The sequence below is a fragment of the Caloenas nicobarica genome, chromosome 3 (genome assembly GCF_036013445.1).
Source record: "Caloenas nicobarica isolate bCalNic1 chromosome 3, bCalNic1.hap1, whole genome shotgun sequence".
Lineage (NCBI taxonomy): Eukaryota > Metazoa > Chordata > Aves > Columbiformes > Columbidae > Caloenas > Caloenas nicobarica.
This window is the reverse complement of record NC_088247.1, coordinates 28,356,943-28,377,295: the sequence shown is the minus strand read 5'-3', so window position 1 is coordinate 28,377,295 and position 20,353 is coordinate 28,356,943. Positions and strand designations below refer to the sequence as shown.

Sequence of the window (20,353 nt, the reverse complement as noted above, 5' to 3'; positions counted from 1 at the left end):
AAGTTAGCCCTGCTTTCAGCATGGGGTTGGACTAGATCACTTCCTAATGTTTTGACCTAAATCTAAATTACTCTGTATCTCTAAATGGGACAATTAGGGGATCTCCTTCCAAAACATCCTACTGCTTCAACTCAAGAATATATTGTAATTCTCTCTAATTCCCTTCCTGGACTTGACTTAGAACCTCCAAATTTTCTCCTTCCAAGGGGAAAGGGCTTGCTATTTAATAGAACTTACTGAGACCCAAGTTTAAAGTAGCATAAATATTTGGTAATGCTGGAAGACGAGACAGGAATGTAAACATGAAGTGCCATTAGATAGTACTTCTTAATTATTTTCCAGCGAAGAAAACTAGATACCAATTAAGGAAGCCCAGAAGAGAGTCTTGAGGACAAGTAGACAAATGTAATAGAAATGACCAAGAATTTCTGAGCAGGGAAAATAGGAAAAAAATAAGGAAGTCAAGACCCTCAAGGTACAAAACAAGCCTTACACAATAAAGAGCTGCGATCAGACATGCGAATGAAGCCTGAGAATGGGAGTAGTAAAAATAAGTCAGGTTTGTGATTAAACACAAATGTGGGGAAGTTTGCATGCTCTCCATCAGAAGGATAGCCTCCTGAACATGACACAGTGTTTGGATATTATAAAATTGTCTAACTGGTTAGATTAAAATGGGAAACAGCCACCAAGTGTCTGCCTAGGAAAAAAGCCTCCCCATTAGCCAAATTAATCCTGACTGGATAAAGACATGGTGCAGAGACAGTCCATGTGGGGAGACCTGAGGTAGTGCATCAAGGCTATGTAGTTCCTGCCAGGTACGCATCTTCCATAGCATCCTACACGGAACTCCCTGTTTGAGAGAAAGGAGAAGCAAGAATCCTGCCATACCAAATGGTGGAGGGCAGGATAGTGTGTCCCTGGGATAGGGGGGTGTGTGTTACTGTAGAAAACCTTCTATATGAAGCCTAAAGGGATGATTGTTCTTGCAGTGTAGGAGAACCCCTTCAGGGTTTCTCAGATCTGCTATGTCACCATTGTTTTTATGTGCTTTTGTTAGGACGAATTGAAAGTTTCACAGAGTTGAATGGAAATGTTAAAGGCAAGTCCAGGTTTTGCATGTCCTACCTTGTGACACACAGATTTACTGGAGAATAGAAGGAGGCCAACTACGGAGTGTGTAGCCTCCCACTAGTATCAGCTAACGGAGTGTGTGACAGTACTGAAGTTGCACTGTCCTGTTCAGATCAGTATCATAACTATGTCTTAAATTATTTCTCCTTGTAATTTAAGCTTGTCTTGTAATTTACTTTCAGTCTTTTTCAGAACAAACATCTGTGAAACTCACTGACAAAATATTGTCATGTGCAAATTTATATGAAGGATAAGGATCTGCTACTGCTGTTATTACACCAATAAAGTATAATTAAGACGCCAGCCCACCAGAAAATACCCTTTCCATATATTTACTTAGGTTTTGTTACACTGACACAGGTTACATGTAGTGTTGAGACTGAGTATCTTCTACTATTTGACTGTTTCTATATTGAGCATTCCCATGTATCTAAACACTGTGGGGTATGTGGTTTTCTTCAGCTACGCTTTGAAAGAGCTCTCATTTGAATCAGAAATTGAAGGAGGCAACTTGATCTTCTGGCACTGGCCTTATCTTTTCTTGTCAGACCACTATTTAACCACTATTACTTCACAAAGATGTTTTCCACCGATAAGTTAACTTGCGTTGTTATTGAGATAATTAATTATCAATGCATTGAGGACAGAACACATTAGAACAGTATCTATCAAAATTAACAGCATTAATGCAGGTGATCAAGAGGAAAATAATGCCTATAAGGCTTGCTGTTGTTACCTGTAGCATAAATCCATATCAATAAAAATAAAATCAGATTCTAATTATCAATATTTATTACACATTAAGAGCAGGGTATGTTGAGAGAAATACCCAATACTTTACCTGATACTTTGAACTATTGCACTTAGATAAGTTAGGTGAGATTTATTTAATCTACTTGTAGATACCAACATTGCAAACTGAATTTGCTGTCCAGTGCTGCCTTTACAGACTATGCTCTCACCTTTAGAGAGCTCTTCATCTAACCTATTTTAGACCTTTCTCTCAGCATATTAGTTGCCTGAGAAGTGCAAAATCCATTCTACTGTGAGGGAAGCTTCTACTCACATGTTGTAAAAGTCTGTATTCATTTAGATGAGTCCCTCCCAGCTATTAAAAAAACCCACCAAATTTCAGCCTGATTTTGAGATTTGCATTCAATTTGCGAATCTTAGCTATTCTTTTTATTACAGTGAAGATCGCCTCAGCAGGGATTACACAATACGTACAAAAAGATAACATTGTTCCAAATAGATTACGATCACCTCCAGCTTGTAAACCTCCTGTGTACTTACAGAAAATACTTGTAAAATATAGCAAAATCCCAACAAATCTGAAGTATTGTTTTGAATACTACCTCTCAGTAACTATTTAAATAATTAAAAAAAAATTGAAAAACGTTGTTAATACTGCACAGTCAAGCACTCAGAAGCTTAAACATGATACAGGTCAGGCCATCTAGGAAACCTTAGTCTGGCACTCTCAAGTACAAATACCTAATTACACACTATTTTTCCCTCGTCTCACTTGTAAGGATGAACAATGGTCACACGAATGACCAGTGCTTTACTACTTTTCTTATGGACAAAGATCTTAAGTCTAACCTAGAATTTGTACCCTGAATTACACGTTTTCCTACTCTTTCTTCTGCAATAATACATATGGCTCTGATTACTTCAGAAATTACTGCTGATCTCCACAGCTGCCCTCCGTATGCGAGGACAGGAATGAATGCATTTTTATGCATGAAGAACTGAAGACCAGGGATATTAACAATCAGAAATATTAACTAGCTTTGAGTACTCAGTCTGAAATGCTTCAGGACTGTCCAGAAATATGTAGTACTACGTGATTTCATGTAAGTACAGTATTTACAGACTTCACTTGGAAGTGAATGCTCAGCACTTCTGAGAATCATATTTAAGAGAATCATGTTTAACTTTATACCCGATTTGGGACATCAAGTAAAACAATATCTTGACTATTTTTCTCAGCAATATTTAAGGACTACATGACAGAACGGTATAGAGAACCCATCAAGTTTTCTGCTGTGATAATTGCAAGATCATGCTCTCCCTCTCCCCCTATTTCCCATGAATATTTAACTTCTGCTACATGCTAAGGAATGTTACAAATACTACCACCATTTACAAGCCATATTTACCTAAGCCATTAGGTAACATTAAAGCCTGTCTTCCATGCCAGGCTTTAGCCTTAAGTGAAGATACAGTAATTCCATTTAAGTTTTTCTTCCCATTTATTTGTAAAATCATGTAAGTTATATAGAACTTCATTTAACTTACTTTATATACTTCCATCTGCTATCTTATCAAGTACAGTCAACATCTTAGTCCTTGAAACCTACCAGAGTTGCTACGCAAGAGCCATTTTCTGTTCCTTCGGGATTCATATCTACATGTGGAAACAGTTCTGAGATTGACTTGATCTTTGCTTTAAACAGACACACCTATTATGCAAAAGTTCTTCCTCTTTAGAAATCCTAGTGTTCTGGACTAAAATCAAGCCCAGTCTCAAGTTTGAAGAGTTCAAAGGACCAAGCTCCCATCACTAAAATGTTAGAGTTCTTAACCTAAACACAGCCCTCCTTACCCATGTGAATCCTGTGGAGACACAGCAAAATCTGATGTACGTAGCAGACTTGCACTAATAATTTTAAATTTTAAAAAAGCAGGCATTTTATTGGTAGTTGTTTTACAGATTCCTCCTCATTCCATGAGTGACCAAATTAGTATTTTTAACTCAGTTTGGATACTAATCTGTGTTACACCAGTATTTACATCAGCCTGCTGAACTGCTGAGTTACAGAATTTTTGTAGGTTTTGTCTTTACAATTGTTCCTGAAGTCTAGTCCATCTTGACAACAGAAACATTGATGACTTTGGATGTCCTTCCAAAAGAAAAGGCCTTGTTTCCTCACACAAATGAAGCTGTATTCCTTTGATCAGAATACCCTTTAAATCAAGTTTAACTTCCAAAGGAAAGCTCAACTAGTTAAGAGTTTGTTTTACTACTTTATGAAGCTAAATTATATTCAGTTTCAGGCAGTTTTAAATCATAGAGAATTTCAAAGTTTATAATGAGACTAGACCTTTCCAAGAACAATTCATCAGAAATCTCATTGGAGCTTATGTTGTACACAGCATTCCACCTCATCGGTTAGAAAAACCAAGATAGGTATAAGCATAGCTTAATTTTAAGCAGACATGGACCTCAGCTTATGATCACCAGTAAGAACAGCACCTCAGCTGGCTACTAAAAGCATCCTTCAGTCCTAATCAGGAAACTTGGTCACCACACTGGCAACTCAAACACAGGTCTTAGCTCACATGATTTTGGGATATCTTCTGCTTGGACTTCAGTCTTGACAATGAAGCACTGTATCATACTGTTTTGTAAGTAAATTCTAATGCTACTGATACAAGTGTTCCCTAAGCTCTGCAGTAAATGCAGAAGAGCATACATATCTGTAAAGACAGTTTCAAGAACACTAAGCAAGTAGCCTATTTTAGTACTGGGGAAGGGACATCACAAGCAAGCTACATAAAGAAATACTATACTTTCTACTATTAATTGTTGTCCACATTTATTTATGAGTAAAACAAACAGCAAACATTACAGCAAAGGGGACATTCAGGCCTAGATTTTTTTTTTTTTTTAAAAAAAAAGATGCCTGGATAGATTCTGGATTTAGGCACCTCAAGATTGCTGACAAAGTACACAAAACTAAGTGAAAGTCATGAGCGTTTCAGCAAACTTCGTAAGTGCATTTCAGTATTTATTTAGATGTTTAAGCTCTCACACTAGATTTTACAAGCTGGTGAACACTGGCAAAATTATTTCTCCCACAGAACTATAACCACACATTCCCAAGACAGTATAAATATATGGTAGAACTAACATTAATACACATCACCATTTTATCAATTACATAGTAAAACAAATTATCAAGTATCCAAATATTAAGTTACGCAGCTTGAAAGGCATACAAAATATTACAGAGGTCTGCCCAAGTCATAGCAGAAACTCAAGGAGGAAAAATAAAAGAAAAAAAAAAAAAAAATCACACTTTCAACAAAGCAATAGTTGGTAAACAACTTTCAATAGGTACAGTAAAAGAAACTACAAGATTTTTCAGAAATTTTCTGATTAAGAATTTTTAGCTACAATAACAAAGCATTTCTACATTTTAAAAAAATATTTACTAAAGTAAAGGGCATATTCTATACTTCCTGCACAAGACAAAGGCAACATTTTACTAGAAATATTAAATAGCCCCTCCCAACCTTTTCAGGCCCTCTGTTAAGTTGCACATGAAGTGCCAACATTAATTTTACTGTAAGGCTTTTTGTCTGGAGACATTAAAGACTTGTGTGCTTCTGTACAATTTAAAAGATTTCTACATGAGTAACCAGAGAATAATGATTTGTAAAATGTAGAGGTTCAGATAACAAAAGTACAGACGCTGGGGTAAAAAGTTGCTGTAATTCATAGTATTAAAAAGACAGACTGTGCAAATCCTGATAATTCTAGTGCGATTGTGGGAGACAAAACATACAGTGAGCAGGCAAGGCTACCTTAGAGGCCATATTCTTCAATATTGAAATGACTGTAGAAAAAAAGATAAGGTCCAGATAAGCTGGTAGTTCTCACGTCATCAGAAATATGCTCATTTATAAGGAAAAACACATAGCTGATATGCTGGGTATTTTGGCACCTAATCTCTCTACAGATTTATTTATTTCAGTACCCCAATTTTTAGTAGTTGAAACTATGTGGGTAAGACTCAATGGCATGATTAAAGGATATCTGAACTGGTAATTAACAAACAAGGAGACAGCTCAGAAACAGGGTACAGCAAAAACATTTACTGAGTCTCCAAACGGATATTTATCTAAACATAGAAGTTGCATTTCTACTAAGCCTTTAGCCTATTAAATACTCCTAAGGAAGCTTCATTTACTACTAAAAAAAAAAAAATATCAGACTGATGTCTCTGGCATGCAGTCTTGTTAATTCTAGTTTCCATCCTTTATTCCCAAAGAAGTACTATAGGCTATTGAGCTTTACTGAATACAACAATTATTTCGGTGACCATTGGAGTCTTTAAAGCGCAGACGCATCTTGGGGCGGTATTTCTCCAAGTACAGAAGTTGCTTGCTGTTAAAAGCTCCACGCCGCTTCCTAGATGGAGGAAAAAAATATTTAAAACAGAACGTTAATCTATTGCCTAGTGAAACAGCATCACCAACCACAGCAAAATATTTTTAGGTCACTTAAAAAAACCCCCACCATTAAGTCAAGACTGTAATCAAAATAAGGATAATTAAAAGTGCCAGGAAAGAGGGTGGTAGCTTCCTTTCACAAATACCTCGTTGGACTGCATGCTCAAAGGAGTATATAGCATTTTAGACTGTTTTAGCTTCTGAAATACAGAAGCCAAAGATCTTAATTAAGATCTTCAGAAGAAACTTCAAAAGGAAGCTATGGAGCAGATGCAAGATGGTCTTCTTAAGACAGCTGAAGTTATACAGGCTTTTAAAATAATTATGAAGAATACTACAATATTAAGAAAGTACGTAAACATTTTAACTCCCCATAATAAGAAGCTGAACTGAAACTGAGTTTTCTCGGTTTTCTCAAACCAGAAGTGTGTGAAGGAAGGGTACATTTTTGCTGAGTGTTTGGAATATGTGCCAGGCTTCCTATTCCTCACTTGATATATACTAGCGTGTTAAGATGTACAAGCTGAATTTAATTCTTTAAACATTTGGCAGTTATGCAAGAAGTATTTTGGTATTGTTTATATGAGCTGCAGCTTCTTTTTAATATAGTTGAAACCTGCAAAATTGAGGCCTTGAGACTAAAATTGTTCTTATCCAACTTACATTTATTAAAAAATTCAATCAAATATTTTCTTTGGTAGACTACCAGAAAAGACTAGGAAGAACTGTTTAGCACACTTTGATCTAATACAGAAGAAAGGATCCACAAATGTGAATAATTGTTAGCTCGAGGTAGCTGACAGAACCTAAATTTCAAATATATTCTGCCTCTCATATGTACAAATAATAAAGACAACCCTGTAGATCTAACAGAAAGTTAGGGTATTTTTGTTTGTTTTTTTTACACTTGCTCAAGTATCTTACTGATTCTGCTTTCCACATGAATGGAAAATACCCATCCCAAAGGCCAAGTCCTACAACACTGACTATACACAGTATGTGTTACAAAGTTCAGAGGTACTAAATACGTTACCAAAAAAACAGTAAAAGACAAGATCATCATTTAGAATTGCCTTTAGTGCCCAAGGATACGTCAACATGTTAAGTCTTTGAAACAGTTAGATGTTAGCTTCATACTTACTGTCTTATGAACTGCACTGCATCTTCATACTTCATTCCACATTCTATCAGTGCAAGAGCAACTAAGACTGGAGCTCTGGTTTAAAAAAAAAAAAAAAAAAAAGTATTGTTTAACCAGTTCTCTTTTCTGTCCTTCTGTGTATCTGGTGTTTCTGCCCTGGGGAAGCAAAAAACTGAGCCATTATACCATCTGTTTTCAAGCTACCCATCTGCAACACCATTCTTATTAAGCAAGGGCTTTAAATTAACTCTGATCAACATTAGCTTTTTTCATCTGACTTTAGGTACAGGAGAAAACAGCAGGTATAAAATGCAAATTATCTTTACCCATTTGTTTCAAAGCCAATTGATTCTGGGGAGGAGCTGCATATGGGTTTCTATTCCCACAAGCAAGCATCTTTAGAAGCAGTCAGGACCCCAAAGCAGAAATCAGAAGAGGGGTCAGGTCCAATAAGAACTGACAAGTCCTAGAACTAGTGTCACAAGTTTTAGTAGGAACAGATGCAATCCACAGGCTGCTGCACACCCCCAATCCTTTTCAAGGATTTTTAAAAAAAAAAAAACCTTACGTGATAAAAAGCTAGGATCTTCTTTTCAATTAGTTAACTGCCCAACTTTGAAGAAAAAAAACAACAGATATCATTGTAAGCAGCTGAAGATGACTTGTTTTGGTAGCACTGAGCATTACAGTAAACTTTATTATGTATGAAGCCATAATGCAAACAGTGGATAGGCCAGGCTTACAGACAGCAAGAACAGAAACCTCCATTTTATATTGGACATGCTGAAAACCATGCCTAGAATACAGCAACTGCTTTTTGAACAGATCTAGTTCCCAGGTAGTCTAGAACAACAGCAGCAAAAACATTATGTTCTTACAACTGCTGGAACTGTATTTAAGACAGCAGCAGCAGACAGAGGGAACAGGGCTAAGAGAAGACTATTTAGCATTTTCCATAAAAATTTTGACACTCACTGCTGGAAATGAGACAGAAATAGAGCTTTGGGAGTTCAGAGAACACTAAATAGGTGGTGGATTAAAGTTTGTCTTGATATGACAGAATGACCTACTTATTTGAAGCTAATAGTTACAGTACCCTTCGTAGAAAGAGACTGGAAATATTGCTGCAGTGTGGATGAAAACTTAACAGGTGTGTCACAAAACTCATTAGAAAAAAAGATGATGTAGCAGGACAAAAAAAATATCAATATGCTTGGCACAAGAATATACCTGTTTACTTCATTCAGTAGTTTTTGTGTGATATCTGTGATAATAGCATCATTTGTTGACTAAAATGCCTTTAAGTCTAATATTTACATACAACAGTTTCCTGTCATCTGAACTACTTTTAAAGTGTGAGGTCATTCCAATACCAGATATGAGGCTATTTTACATCTGACTCAAATAAACTTTTGTACTAGATTTTAACAAGTCTGACCAGGGATGGCAATTCAACAGATTTTTAAAACTTTACCCACCTTCCAAGACCAGCAACACAGTGTACAGCAATACAACAACCAGGTTCTTCACGAAATTTAACTTTAAGGAGGTTTAGCCAATCATCAACAATCTGGTTGGATGGTGGAGCACCGTCATCAAAGGGCCAATCCTAGAATATAGTGTGACATACATGAATCAATACATAAAGATAGGACTCTTCATGATTGTATGCTATGTGCATACACAAAAATGGAGGTGACACAATGGACAAAAGAGCTGACAGCTAAGGGAACCACTCAAGCTTACAGTTTTCTAATAGTATACCATAGTAAAATTAGGAATATACTCCTTTCAATCTGTTTCCATTAAGCGAATGATTTTGCTCCAAACAGGATTTTTTTCCTGACCAAGAAAGGATGTCTATACAGCTTTTGCTTCCATCAGCTACTGGAATACACTTCTGGAGCTAATAAGGTGGTATCAAAACAATTTTTTTTTGGGGGGGTGGCGGGCAGGGCTGGTGCGTCGGTTTAAAACTCTGCTTCTGCACTACTCACCAAAACCTGAATGCCTTCTTTTTCCACCGGAGCAGTGTCATAAGTAGCTTCACACACTCTCACCACTGTGGTAACGCCATATTTCTTAAGTTCCTAGGGGGTGAAAAAAACATCTGCTTTAGAAGTAAACTGACTTCACTTAGATTTCTCTCGATAGGTTAGCTTATTAACTCATTCCAAAATTTTTAATAAGTAAACTCACACAAATGCTTGCCACCCTGTGAAAAACACAGAAAGATGAAATAACTGAAAACCTGTGTGCTAATGCCAGATACCTTTAAGCTCTTCTGCAAACATGTCTGAAGATTAAGTTCTGTTACATTGGATCAGGCTTCTTTTTCTTTTAAAATTAGATCCACATAAATATTGATGAAATAAGTAGGCCACCTCTAAAAGATCCTTCCTTTAAAGAAACAGGAAGTTTCCTGGTTTGCAAAGCTACATGCTTCACCAAAAGCATTCTGAGGGAAGTTTAGATCTTCCCCTTTTCTCTGTCTGCTTAAAACAACAGGATTGTAAGACCTCTTACAATTAGAGTTAAGAGTTATGAGCACAAGACAAATTATTCCAGTTCTCAAGTTATTGTAACTAGAGAATATGAAAATTTAACTTTCCATTTTGCTATTACCCTCCATTAAAAAAAAAGGGGGCAATCATTCTTCATTATCCCTGCAACAATCCATCATTCACAATGTAGCTGTCACAGTAATGACTGAAGCATAGCTTAAGCATATTTGATCTAGTTGTGAGGGTATAAAGACAAGCAAATGTTATCTCACTATGTTTCTTGTACGTTGTCCCACACTGAATGCACAACTGAGGCATAATACACCTAGAATCTTGCTAATGAAGAACTGCATTACAAACTCAAGACCTTACCAGGAGATAACTTCGGAGGAACCTATTGTTAGCATATATGCCTACACTTTTAACTGGGCACTTTATAGCTTCAACATGCTAGATGCAAGGTTTACATGATGAGTTTCAATACTAGCAGTATACGCCAAGCCACCTGGCTTTAGTCAGTAAACAATTTCAGCATGTAGCAAAACACTTAAAATAGCTTCAGCAGCTCTAGATGAAGAGCCTACAGCCACAGATTTCACTCACGTAGACACTGTGACACTCAGAGGATTCTCTGAAACAACACTAGAACCATGTTCTGCTAATACTGAAGGGAGATATCTTTGTATTGTTCTACACGTAACTCTGCCAGATAATTCCTGTTTTCAGACCTAAACAATGTACTTCATGTACAATGTACTAGATGCCATAACTATTTCAGTCCTTCACTTTCAAAAGTATGTTTTTGTGAAGGCCAAAGTATATCTGAATAGATTTATCTGTAGGTCTTTGAAGCATGGCATCAGTATTTGAAAAAAGTCAATTTACGAACAGTCTCAGTACCTCTTGATATGGCTTCCACAGCTGTTATCAACTAGTAAAGAAGGAAACTGTTAATATAGCATGCTGTTCAGGCATTAAAAAAAAAAAAAAAAAAAAATCACATCAGTAAGAATTCTGTCCCAGCCTTACCTCTATAAATTTGTTTAAGGTTGCATTGGTTGGGTTGTGTGTGATTAGGAATCTCATGTTCTTGTAGGTGATTTCCACAGGAGCTGGGCGGTTCATTCGGGCCATATTGATTTAGTTAAACATGCAACAATATTATGAAAGGATTAAAAAAAAATTCTAATACAGAAGTGATGTAGAGAAACTGAAGTCTACTTCACTATACTCCACGTGAAATTCTCAGTGCTTGCAAGTATGAAGTTGAGAGTAATGGGAAATGAAATGAACCTCCTAACAAGAAGCAGCAATTCTTCAATCCAGTAATACTGAGGCAAAAGAAAGGCAGTGCACTGAGGTTTACCCCATCCAGGTCTGAATTCTGTTGTTAAATGCTCTGCCAATTTCAATTCAATACTTCTTATCCTGGTCAACCACTCTTAGGGGGGCTTCTTGGTGGAGTAGTAATGAATTTCTACAGTTCACTTGTCTGCATAGAGGTCGTGCTGTGCCTGGCAGTAGTCTCCACTGCCCTTCAGAAACTCCATAAATGTGTGACCAAGAACACCACAGAACTGCTGTAAAGAGAGGGGAAAAAAAGCACATAATGAGCACAGGTGAAGCAAGGTTATTTTGAAGACAACAAGCATTATAAAATGAAAAAAATAAAAACAGAGCAACTAAGCAGTTTCACAAGGTTTATTTCTTAATCCAAGAATTAGGTTTGTGTAAGAATCCTGCTACCTTTTTTAGCAAGGATTACTTGAAATAAACACATTAACTCAATGAAAAGTTTCCATATAGAGTTGTTTCAACACTAAAACCAGAAATGTATTAAAATACCAAATCAAATGTGCTAAACATAGCAACATGAGGTGAAGTTTTAAGAACCCCAGTATTTATATAAAGCATATCCTGTTCCAGGATACTCATACAACAGTATTTTCCATTCTGAATTGAGAGACATCACAACATCTACTAAAGTTACACTGATGTTAAGTAGTCCCATGAAGGCAAGGATGAGATTCCTTGAATATTCAAGCTGAACATCATACAATTTCTAATGTTTAAACAAAAACTACCAGTCTCTACATAGATGCAGAATCACTTAAAGGCTAAAGACTTATTTTGCATGTAAGCCTTATTAATTCACATACAGAACAGCCAGTAGACCAAAAAATCATTTAAATCCACCTGTGTCAAACAGGAAGTCTTGAAAGCAAAAAGTCTTTGTGGCCTAACAAAACAATGCAAGCTTTTGAACATATCTGGAGATTTTCAAGGTACAGAGATTTCTAACTAAAGAACATCTCACATACTAAAGGCTGAAGACACATGGCAACCTTCATCTGCCTTTTCACACCATGACTTTGTTAACATACCAAGATAGTGGTAACAGTCTAGCTAAAAACATACACAGTCAAGTTTATTGAAAAGGTTATTTCTGCCCCGTGGTGTGCTATTTTACTATGGGTAAGTTTACTTATAAAATTACTGCAAGACGCACAACAAGAAAGTAGACAGCTAACGAACTGCTCCGAGTTGTGTATTCATTTGCAGATGTTCCTATGCAAGTGACCCAAGAATATATGCTTTTATGCTCTGTGGAATGTTACAGCAGAGGAGCTAGTTTTGTGGCCAACCTCAGTACCAGTGCTGCTGACAATACCTGTCTAGGGAACAGAAATAAAGAGAGAAGTTTTGTGTCCCAAAACACAGGCACAAGCCAAACCAAATGCCCACTAAAATACTTGGGTACTAGAGAGAAACATCATTGACCCCTACAACTGTTTAGCAGAACAAATGACTTATCTTGGCCAGTCAACTCCCAGCATTGGAAGGCATCTATGTATTTCTACACCCAAGCAAAATATTGCCCAAGACACTGTGGGAATACATTAGCTGAGCACAGAGTGCTATAAAATTGCTATCACATACTTTCTTTAAAATGTCGGAGTGTTTTTTTTTTTTTTTTTCTCCTCTGGCTGGGATACAGTAATATCGGTTCTTTGCCTTCATAAACTTAGTTTCTAGCAAACAGACCATGTAACTTAATTGTAGGTGTGTTCGGCTTTTTTAATAATTACAAATCAGCGCTATGCATCCATCCACATATATAATCAAGGCAAGTGTACAAGAAAAAATAAGGAGATAGAGCACTGAAATACTGTCTACACTGATACCTTCCCATTCAAGTGACCATGAAACAAGCAGCCCGTGCTGAAAAGCTTCCCAATCATGAGGAGGCAAATTCAAAAGATCAGGTCCTAAAGACAACTGTCCAGTAAGTCCTGATAAAAGCCAATGTCTTAAAACACTTTACAAAAGGGCAGGAAGAAAAAGCTACATGCAAATAAGTCACAACCACTAACTACCATGTTGGATTTGGAGTCAGACCAAGACTCCACTGCGGGCACTTCACCATATACCATTAAGACTACAGCAAGTCTATCTAATAATGATTAGTATTAAGCAGAAGTCACAACAGATCAATAGTCTAATAATTGTTGAGTTTTCTAAAAGGTACGGAGTTGTAGAATCATAGAACAGTCTGGGTAGGAAGTGACCTTTAAAGGACATCTAGGTACCTCAGCAGGACAGGAGTTCTTATGGTAAACTACAATTTACAGAATTGCAACCATGTTTTATGCTGTAGACATGATTTTGCAAGTCCAGAGAAGAGGAAGTTCAGTAACAGAGCAGTAGTAACAAAGAAGATAATAATTAAGATCGGACTGTAGCAGATGGGTAGCGCTGCATCATACAATGTTACAAAGGACCTTTAGAAAAAGTAGGCCAACTCCAGGAATCCTTCATGTTTTCAGACAGCTTCCTGCAAAGAATTTTAAGGATGAACCTTAATGACAAGCGTGGCGTACAAAAAACCCCCCAAACTGCTAAGAACTACAAGAAAGACGTTTGCATAAGGAAACTATTTAAGTTATAATATGATAATTTCACATGCACTTTGCTGCTGCTCCAGAGACGCTACCACCACCATTTCTGTAAAGACTGTAGGATTAAGTTTGCTAGTTACAACTGTTTGAGTTTTTATTTGCCATAACTTGAGGGACAGCGAGAACTCTAAATCTAACAGGCATGAAAAGAAAGAGTAAGAAGGATCCTCTGAAGTCAAAGGCCAACAGAGTAACAGGAACCACAAAAAATTCAGATTCGTAAGAACTCCAAGAATTGTCATCTGACACCAGCCATGTCTCAGCAGAAGGTAGATGTGCATTAAAAAAGGCTCCTAGGACCAGACCTAGGGAACACCTAAAACAGCAACTGAAAAAAAGAACTGAAGATAGCTTATTTAAAGTCACTTTCAATTAGTTTAAGCAGCAGAGCAGCAAAAAGGGACAGGACAGCTTTAAGCACATATAGCTGCACATGGTCTTGTGTCGCTTTTCGCATGCACTGGCAGATCTCAGGTTTATCTCTTCTTAAGACTGCTAAGAGGAATCATAGCCTGTCCTTTTCTGTGGTAGAAGATGAAGGACTGGAGGCTGTCAGAAACAACAAAGCATGCAAGTGAGCTCAGGGAGATGGAATGGGCTGACTAGGGTAAAGACAAGACCTCCTACTCTGCAAGATGGAGATTTTTGGGGAGAAAAGAATGTGGAGTAACTGGACACAGTTAACATGACCCCATATGGGGGCAGGTAGGAAGTAAAAAGTAATGAAGATTCATCCAGTCTGGTAGGCAACCTGCCCTTAGTACGCAACTAGGAGCACTCAGTATGATACCAGACAAACTCATCATGGGGGTAAGAAGGAGGGCAGACCGCACAGCATCCGTAAGTACTTTTTAAAATGAAGATTGTTAATCACACTTAGAAACTAGGTGCACAGCTCAAGTTCTTACACACAAAAAAGTACATTACGCAACGTTAAGTTTGAGGTCCATGTGTAATTAACCCCTACAAATGAATTCATTTCTTTAATACTATCTTAACACTTAGAAATTAGACACATCAGCACCTTACTAATTCACACAACTAAGGACCTAACCAAGCATGTATTTGAGTCTCGCTCTTCACCTTGGCAACTGCTGCTGCCACATTATAAATGAGTAAAGCTCACATTTTCCTTTGATGTGAATGCCATCACTTCTTACCACTGCTAGCCAGAAAGCTCCACAGACCAACTCCTTAAAGCAGCAACATGCTGCACTATCCTAAGACAGCTTTGCCAGCCTAGTTTAGTTCTGTTCTGGGAGCCAAATTAAGATTAAAGACAACTAGTACATTGGCATGCTGTTTGTGCTATGGCGTTAAGCTAGAGTACAAGGCTTCACCCATCTTCAGCAAAAAGACCTGCAAGACAAGAAATAAGCTATGAAAGTAGTGTTGTAATTAAGACCGCCTTGGGCACAGGGGGGACCCAAATGCTGTGAGCAACTTTCAAGAGGCTTGGAAACACAGCTTGAAAATTTCTGGGTTGTCTCAGAGTTAACTACTTGGTATGTAATCTATCAAAAAGTCAAGATAGTGTATGCAAGCATAAGGCTGCATAAATGAAACTCAAATGCATGGTATTGTATGCAGAAGTTTAAAAGAATGACACAACTCAACATTTACACTATCAAGTTGGGTACACCAGTGTATTATTTTCAATTTACATGTGAGTTTTCCTTGAGGAAAATGAACGCTGAAGGATTTTGGAAACAGACGCAGCAGATTGTATTATTAAGAAAAAGCCAAACAGCACTTAGACTGCGACATCCATCAAAATAAACTTGGAAAAGAAAACTGAGGTTAATATGCGAGGATCACCTATTAAGAGAAGGTATCCTGTCCAATATGAGATGTTATGTTAATTATGATTGCACCATCTGCTACCATTTATGGTAGGAGAAGTTAGAGAATAGTTTATTAATGCAAAAGAAAGACATCATGAAAGGAAAAGGTTTAATTCATGTCCTTCTTTGGGACAGGAAGCTAAAGTATCTCTCTTGACTGGCAAGTAGACTGATTCACAGGTATGCTTATTCTGGGTTTGAAACGAACAATCGCTGGTGTCTGCCAAAAATTGCTTATGAAAGTAATATATCAGATTGTTACTGATAGGTGGAAAGCAGAGAGGTGTAAGGTTATCCCATGCTGTTGACATTGTTGTTCACAACTTAGTAGTATCTTGAGAAGCCTGCAAACAAAAGCACTTGTTTACACAGTTACATGACACTTCACTCTACCTTCAGAAGATGCAGAAGACTGTTCATAGTTGCTCGGTCCACCTGCTCATACACTGCCAAGAATTAACTACATGGGATCATTTTCTGAAGTCAAGACCTGCCACACACTCACCTGCTGAAACCACAGGATCAAAACTAGAAAACTAAAATAAACTACATTACATTTCAATTTGAGAGCACCTGCAGGTAAGTTCATTGTTCTAACCTGCTACCCAACAAAAAGCTACTGAAGGACAGAGGGACAAATACCTCTGACTTCCTCCAACTACTCAAGGCCTAAGTAGCAACCGCTAAGGCAGACAAGGAAGAGCAGGAGGGGTAAGGGGTGCAGACTGCAGAGCCATTACACAAGGTACCTTCATTAGGTATTGTTGATAAGATTCACCTTCTACCTACTAGGCACATGAATGCCTGTATTATGATATCCACAGGGATAACAATACTCATTTTGGACCACAGAAAGCAACTCATGGCCTACAAAAATACATTTACATGTAACAGATGGGAGATTCCAAAGGTTTATCATAGATTTATTATGACATGCTATGTGAAAGAAGGATGTTTCTTGTGATTCAAGTATGCAGTTTAGGGGGAAGAAAAAGTTCTCAAAACTTCCTGTAGAACAAGTCAATGCAACTTCCAGAGATGATGTAACTGAGGCCATGTGACTGTCTTCCTAGTTCTTCTGCTTAGACCGTGGAAAAAAAGAATGCAAAAAAGCCTTAACAGGTATTGGGGAAAATAAGACATAAAAGAAACGATTCAATCCCCTTGTCTAACGTAACCTCTTTTTGAGTTTCTGAAAGCAAGTGGTCTCAAAATGACTTAACACTGTCACTTCAGCAGCAAACTACATAAATGCTGTCATCCTACTCAAAAATTATTCCATTATGTTTTAAGTAATAATGAGAAACTTTGCATATACACACAATGACAGTTATTGCTGTATTTTATTGAGTCTAATAAAGGTGTGAGTGCCAAACAAGTTGCATCTGTGAAGAAAGCTGTAAGGAGTTACAGACTTTTAACACAAAGGTACCTCTTGTATTGATCTGAGAGAGTGAGTTTTAATTTTTTTAAATACAATGTGACAATCTCCTACTAGTTTAGAATACAGTAATACCCTGATCTGGGTGTCCTGCTTAATCTTTAAGAGAAGAAGTGATCACTTAAGAGTCAGCCTACACACTGGGATAGATCCAGCATTCTTACGTGGCATGTATTCTGTCGGAACAGGAAGGTTTCACAAGATAGAAGTTACTAGATAATACTAAATTATACTTATTTACTGCCTGACACATTTAGTTTTGTTAAGACAATAACATTCTTCTCCCTTGGCTCCTGCTACATCTGTCACTCATTTTTCTTTCTCACTCTCACGTTTCCTCCCATGGCTGTACAATTTCTCTCTTCCACATTTTCCTCCTGAAATGATTCTGTTCCTGTAAGACAATTAGAAAACCCTTTGATGTTCCATCAATGGAATAATAAGAACTGACATTTAAGTGTCATCTTCAGGTTTTTTGATTTGACAGTTTTATGAGATTATAGACAGAATTCCTACTTCTGAGTCACTGCTCTGGAGACTCTGCAGATGCAGGTAGAGATATTGGGAAGTTGTCTTCAGCAAGAAACGCCAGAATCACAGGACCCTCATGCCACAAAGACTGTGCATTTGTCAGCTCATAATATTTGCAATGTGTGTAGCTGGCTAACAGACCAGCAACCCAGATCTGCACACAACCACCACTAATGGTGATTCTACTATCACCATACAATGGTTACTTGATTTTTATAATGCTTTGTCTTTCTTGCTTCCTTACTTTTGGAGGATGTACTACCACCAGCAAGCCATTCGTTGTTTGTAATTAAATACACAGGGTGCTCTTTGGTCGCAGATGTTAGGCAGCACACTTAGACTAGGAGCAGTGGGGGGAAAGGCAAGTATGTGAGGAAAGCAAAAACTTCTGATGCTAAACTGCGATCCACCTCCAGAAGGAAATGCCTTCCTTGAAAAGCCAGATGGCAAGATCTTAAAAGCAGGTCCGGTAAAAATTAAGGTATTTGACAGCATTCGTGAGCTTCTAAGGGTAAATGGCAGACTGTTACAGAAACATCCACCTCAACGTGTACTTGAATGACTCCTCTGCGGACTCTTCCCCCGCTGAGGAGCCATCCAAAAGCCCAGGCTGAGCCGGGCGGCTGCGTACGTGAGTTGGGGCATACCCCACCTCTGCTGCGTACAGCTCATTTCGGAAAGGCCTCACGTCCTCGCTCGCAGCCGGGTCTGACTCCCCGCCCGAGCACGCCGGAGACAAAGAAGCCGCTCGCCCGTCTTCGCCCTCGGCCCGGCCGCGCACGTGGGGCCCCGGCGCGGGGGGAGCGCCGGCCACGCCACCCGGTGCCAGCGCCGCGGCCCGGCCGCGCTGCCCCGCTGGCGAGCGCCCACGGGCAAGCCCCGGCTTGCCCAGAAAGCCCCGGGCTCCGGCCACCTCCAGCGCCGCGTCAGCCGAGGGGCGCCGGGCCGCCTGCCTCTCCCCGGCGAGGGGACGCTGCCCCAGCCGCGACACCGCCCCGCGGGCCGGGCCGTCGCCCCAGCTGCGGCGGTCACGGGTTCGCATCACGCTTCGATCAGGCCCCCGACGCGGAGCCATCTTGTCCCCCGCAGCCGCCGCCCGGCCCCGGCCTCCTCCCGGTAGGGGGCTCCCAGCCCCCGCCGGCCTGACACGGCCCGGGGGCGCAGAGCCCCGGCGGCAGAGGCGCTGCCCTTCCCGGCGGCCGCCCGCCCCGGCCCAGCACGGCAGACGCCGCCAGACAGACACCGGCGGGGGGAGCCCGGGCGGGCGGGGCCGGCGGCAGCCGGGCTCACAACGCGGCTTTGTGCCCGGGCCGGGCCGCTCGGGAGCCGCGGAGAGGTCGCCCTCTCTTCATCTCCCGGTGGAGAAGGGGAGAGGAGCACCGGCAGGCGGGAGCAGGAGGAGAGGGGCTCCGGGGGCGGGAGGAAGGCCGAGCCGCGCCGCAGCAGGGCTGGATCGGCTCCCCTGCGGCCCGCACAGGCGAAGCCACAGCCCGGCGCTGCGAGAAGCCGCCCGGAGCCAGCGTGACCCAGGCGACAGAACAAAGAGACAACATGGAGGAGACGGCAGCGGGAGGAGAAGCGCGGGAGCAGGGCGCAGGAGGGCAGCCGGCAGGGCGAGGGGCCGGGGGAAGCGGGCCGGGGCGGGGGGCGCGGGCGGCACTCACAGGAATATGGTTACTCATTGAAGACTGTAGCCTGATCATACAGCCGGGGTGCGGGCGCCACCGCCGGGGGCAGGAGGACCAGAACTAGGAGGACGCGGAGGCGCTGGAGGCCGCGGAGCTGCCGGAGGGGGTTCGGCGGCGGAGCGGGGCTGGAGCATACAGCTGCAGCAGCGGGCGGCTCTGCGGGCTGGCGCGGAGCGGACGCTGCTGCACCAGGAGGGACACTCGGCGCCGCCCCCCGCACAGGAGACCAGGGCCCGCCCCTCGCTCACGCACGTCGGCGACGAGCGTGGCGCCTGCCCAATTAGAGGCGCCTCCAGCGCGTCCTGGGCGGGAGCTCGGCCGCCGCGGGGGGCGCGGCGCCGGCAGGCTGGGCGGAGGCGGGAGGGAGCCGAGAGGCGGAGGCAGCCGGAGAGAACCGGTTAGTGAATGAAGCGGGTGGTGGTGGGGCCGGGGAGGGGCGCGGCGCGGCGGGGGCAGAGCGGGACGCGCGGGCGGGCGCAGGAATTGTCTCCAGGGGCCGGGCCGGGGCCGCCCTGCGCGGCAGCGCCACCCCCCGCCGCTGCCGCCGGTCTCGCCGGGGAGCGCGTGGCGCGGCCCGCGGCTCCCCCGGGGCGGCGAGTTCCAGACTGTTCCCCGCGCCCCCGGTGCGGGGTGGCCGGCTGGCGCCCTGCTGCGGGGCTGCGGGATGTTTGAGGGAAGGGCGGCCGACGGGGCTGAGGGGAAGGCGGCAAGGGCAGCGCGGCTGGACGCGCGGTGGCGCGTTGCGGCCCCTCCGCCGCCAGAAGCTGCGTGAGAAACCGAACGGCGGTGGAGCAGCCGCGGCCCTGCGCGCGTTCCGATACCCAGGCCCCGTCGCTCTCGGGCTGCAAAACCTCTTTCGCAAGTCTAATG

The 20,353-nt window shown here is 41.3% G+C and overlaps 2 protein-coding genes across 2 annotated transcripts; both read right to left on the bottom strand.

Moving 5' to 3' along the window:
- Positions 1 to 4,896: 4,896 nt before the first annotated feature.
- PTP4A1 (protein tyrosine phosphatase 4A1) lies at positions 4,897 to 11,154 on the bottom strand. Its single transcript, XM_065632094.1, has 5 exons — positions 11,050 to 11,154; positions 9,514 to 9,606; positions 8,995 to 9,125; positions 7,517 to 7,591; positions 4,897 to 6,334 (listed from the first exon to the last, which is right to left on the bottom strand). The coding sequence occupies exons 1-5, from the start codon at positions 11,152 to 11,154 to the stop codon at positions 6,217 to 6,219; spliced, it is 522 nt and encodes a 173-aa protein (XP_065488166.1). The 3' UTR covers positions 4,897 to 6,216.
- Positions 11,155 to 11,500: 346 nt separating this feature from the next.
- Positions 11,501 to 19,713, bottom strand: LOC135987296 (uncharacterized). The gene is made up of 2 exons (XM_065632095.1): positions 19,460 to 19,713; positions 11,501 to 11,600 (listed from the first exon to the last, which is right to left on the bottom strand). The coding sequence occupies exons 1-2, from the start codon at positions 19,496 to 19,498 to the stop codon at positions 11,505 to 11,507; spliced, it is 135 nt and encodes a 44-aa protein (XP_065488167.1). The 5' UTR covers positions 19,499 to 19,713; the 3' UTR covers positions 11,501 to 11,504.
- Between the last annotated feature and the right edge of the window lie 640 nt (positions 19,714 to 20,353).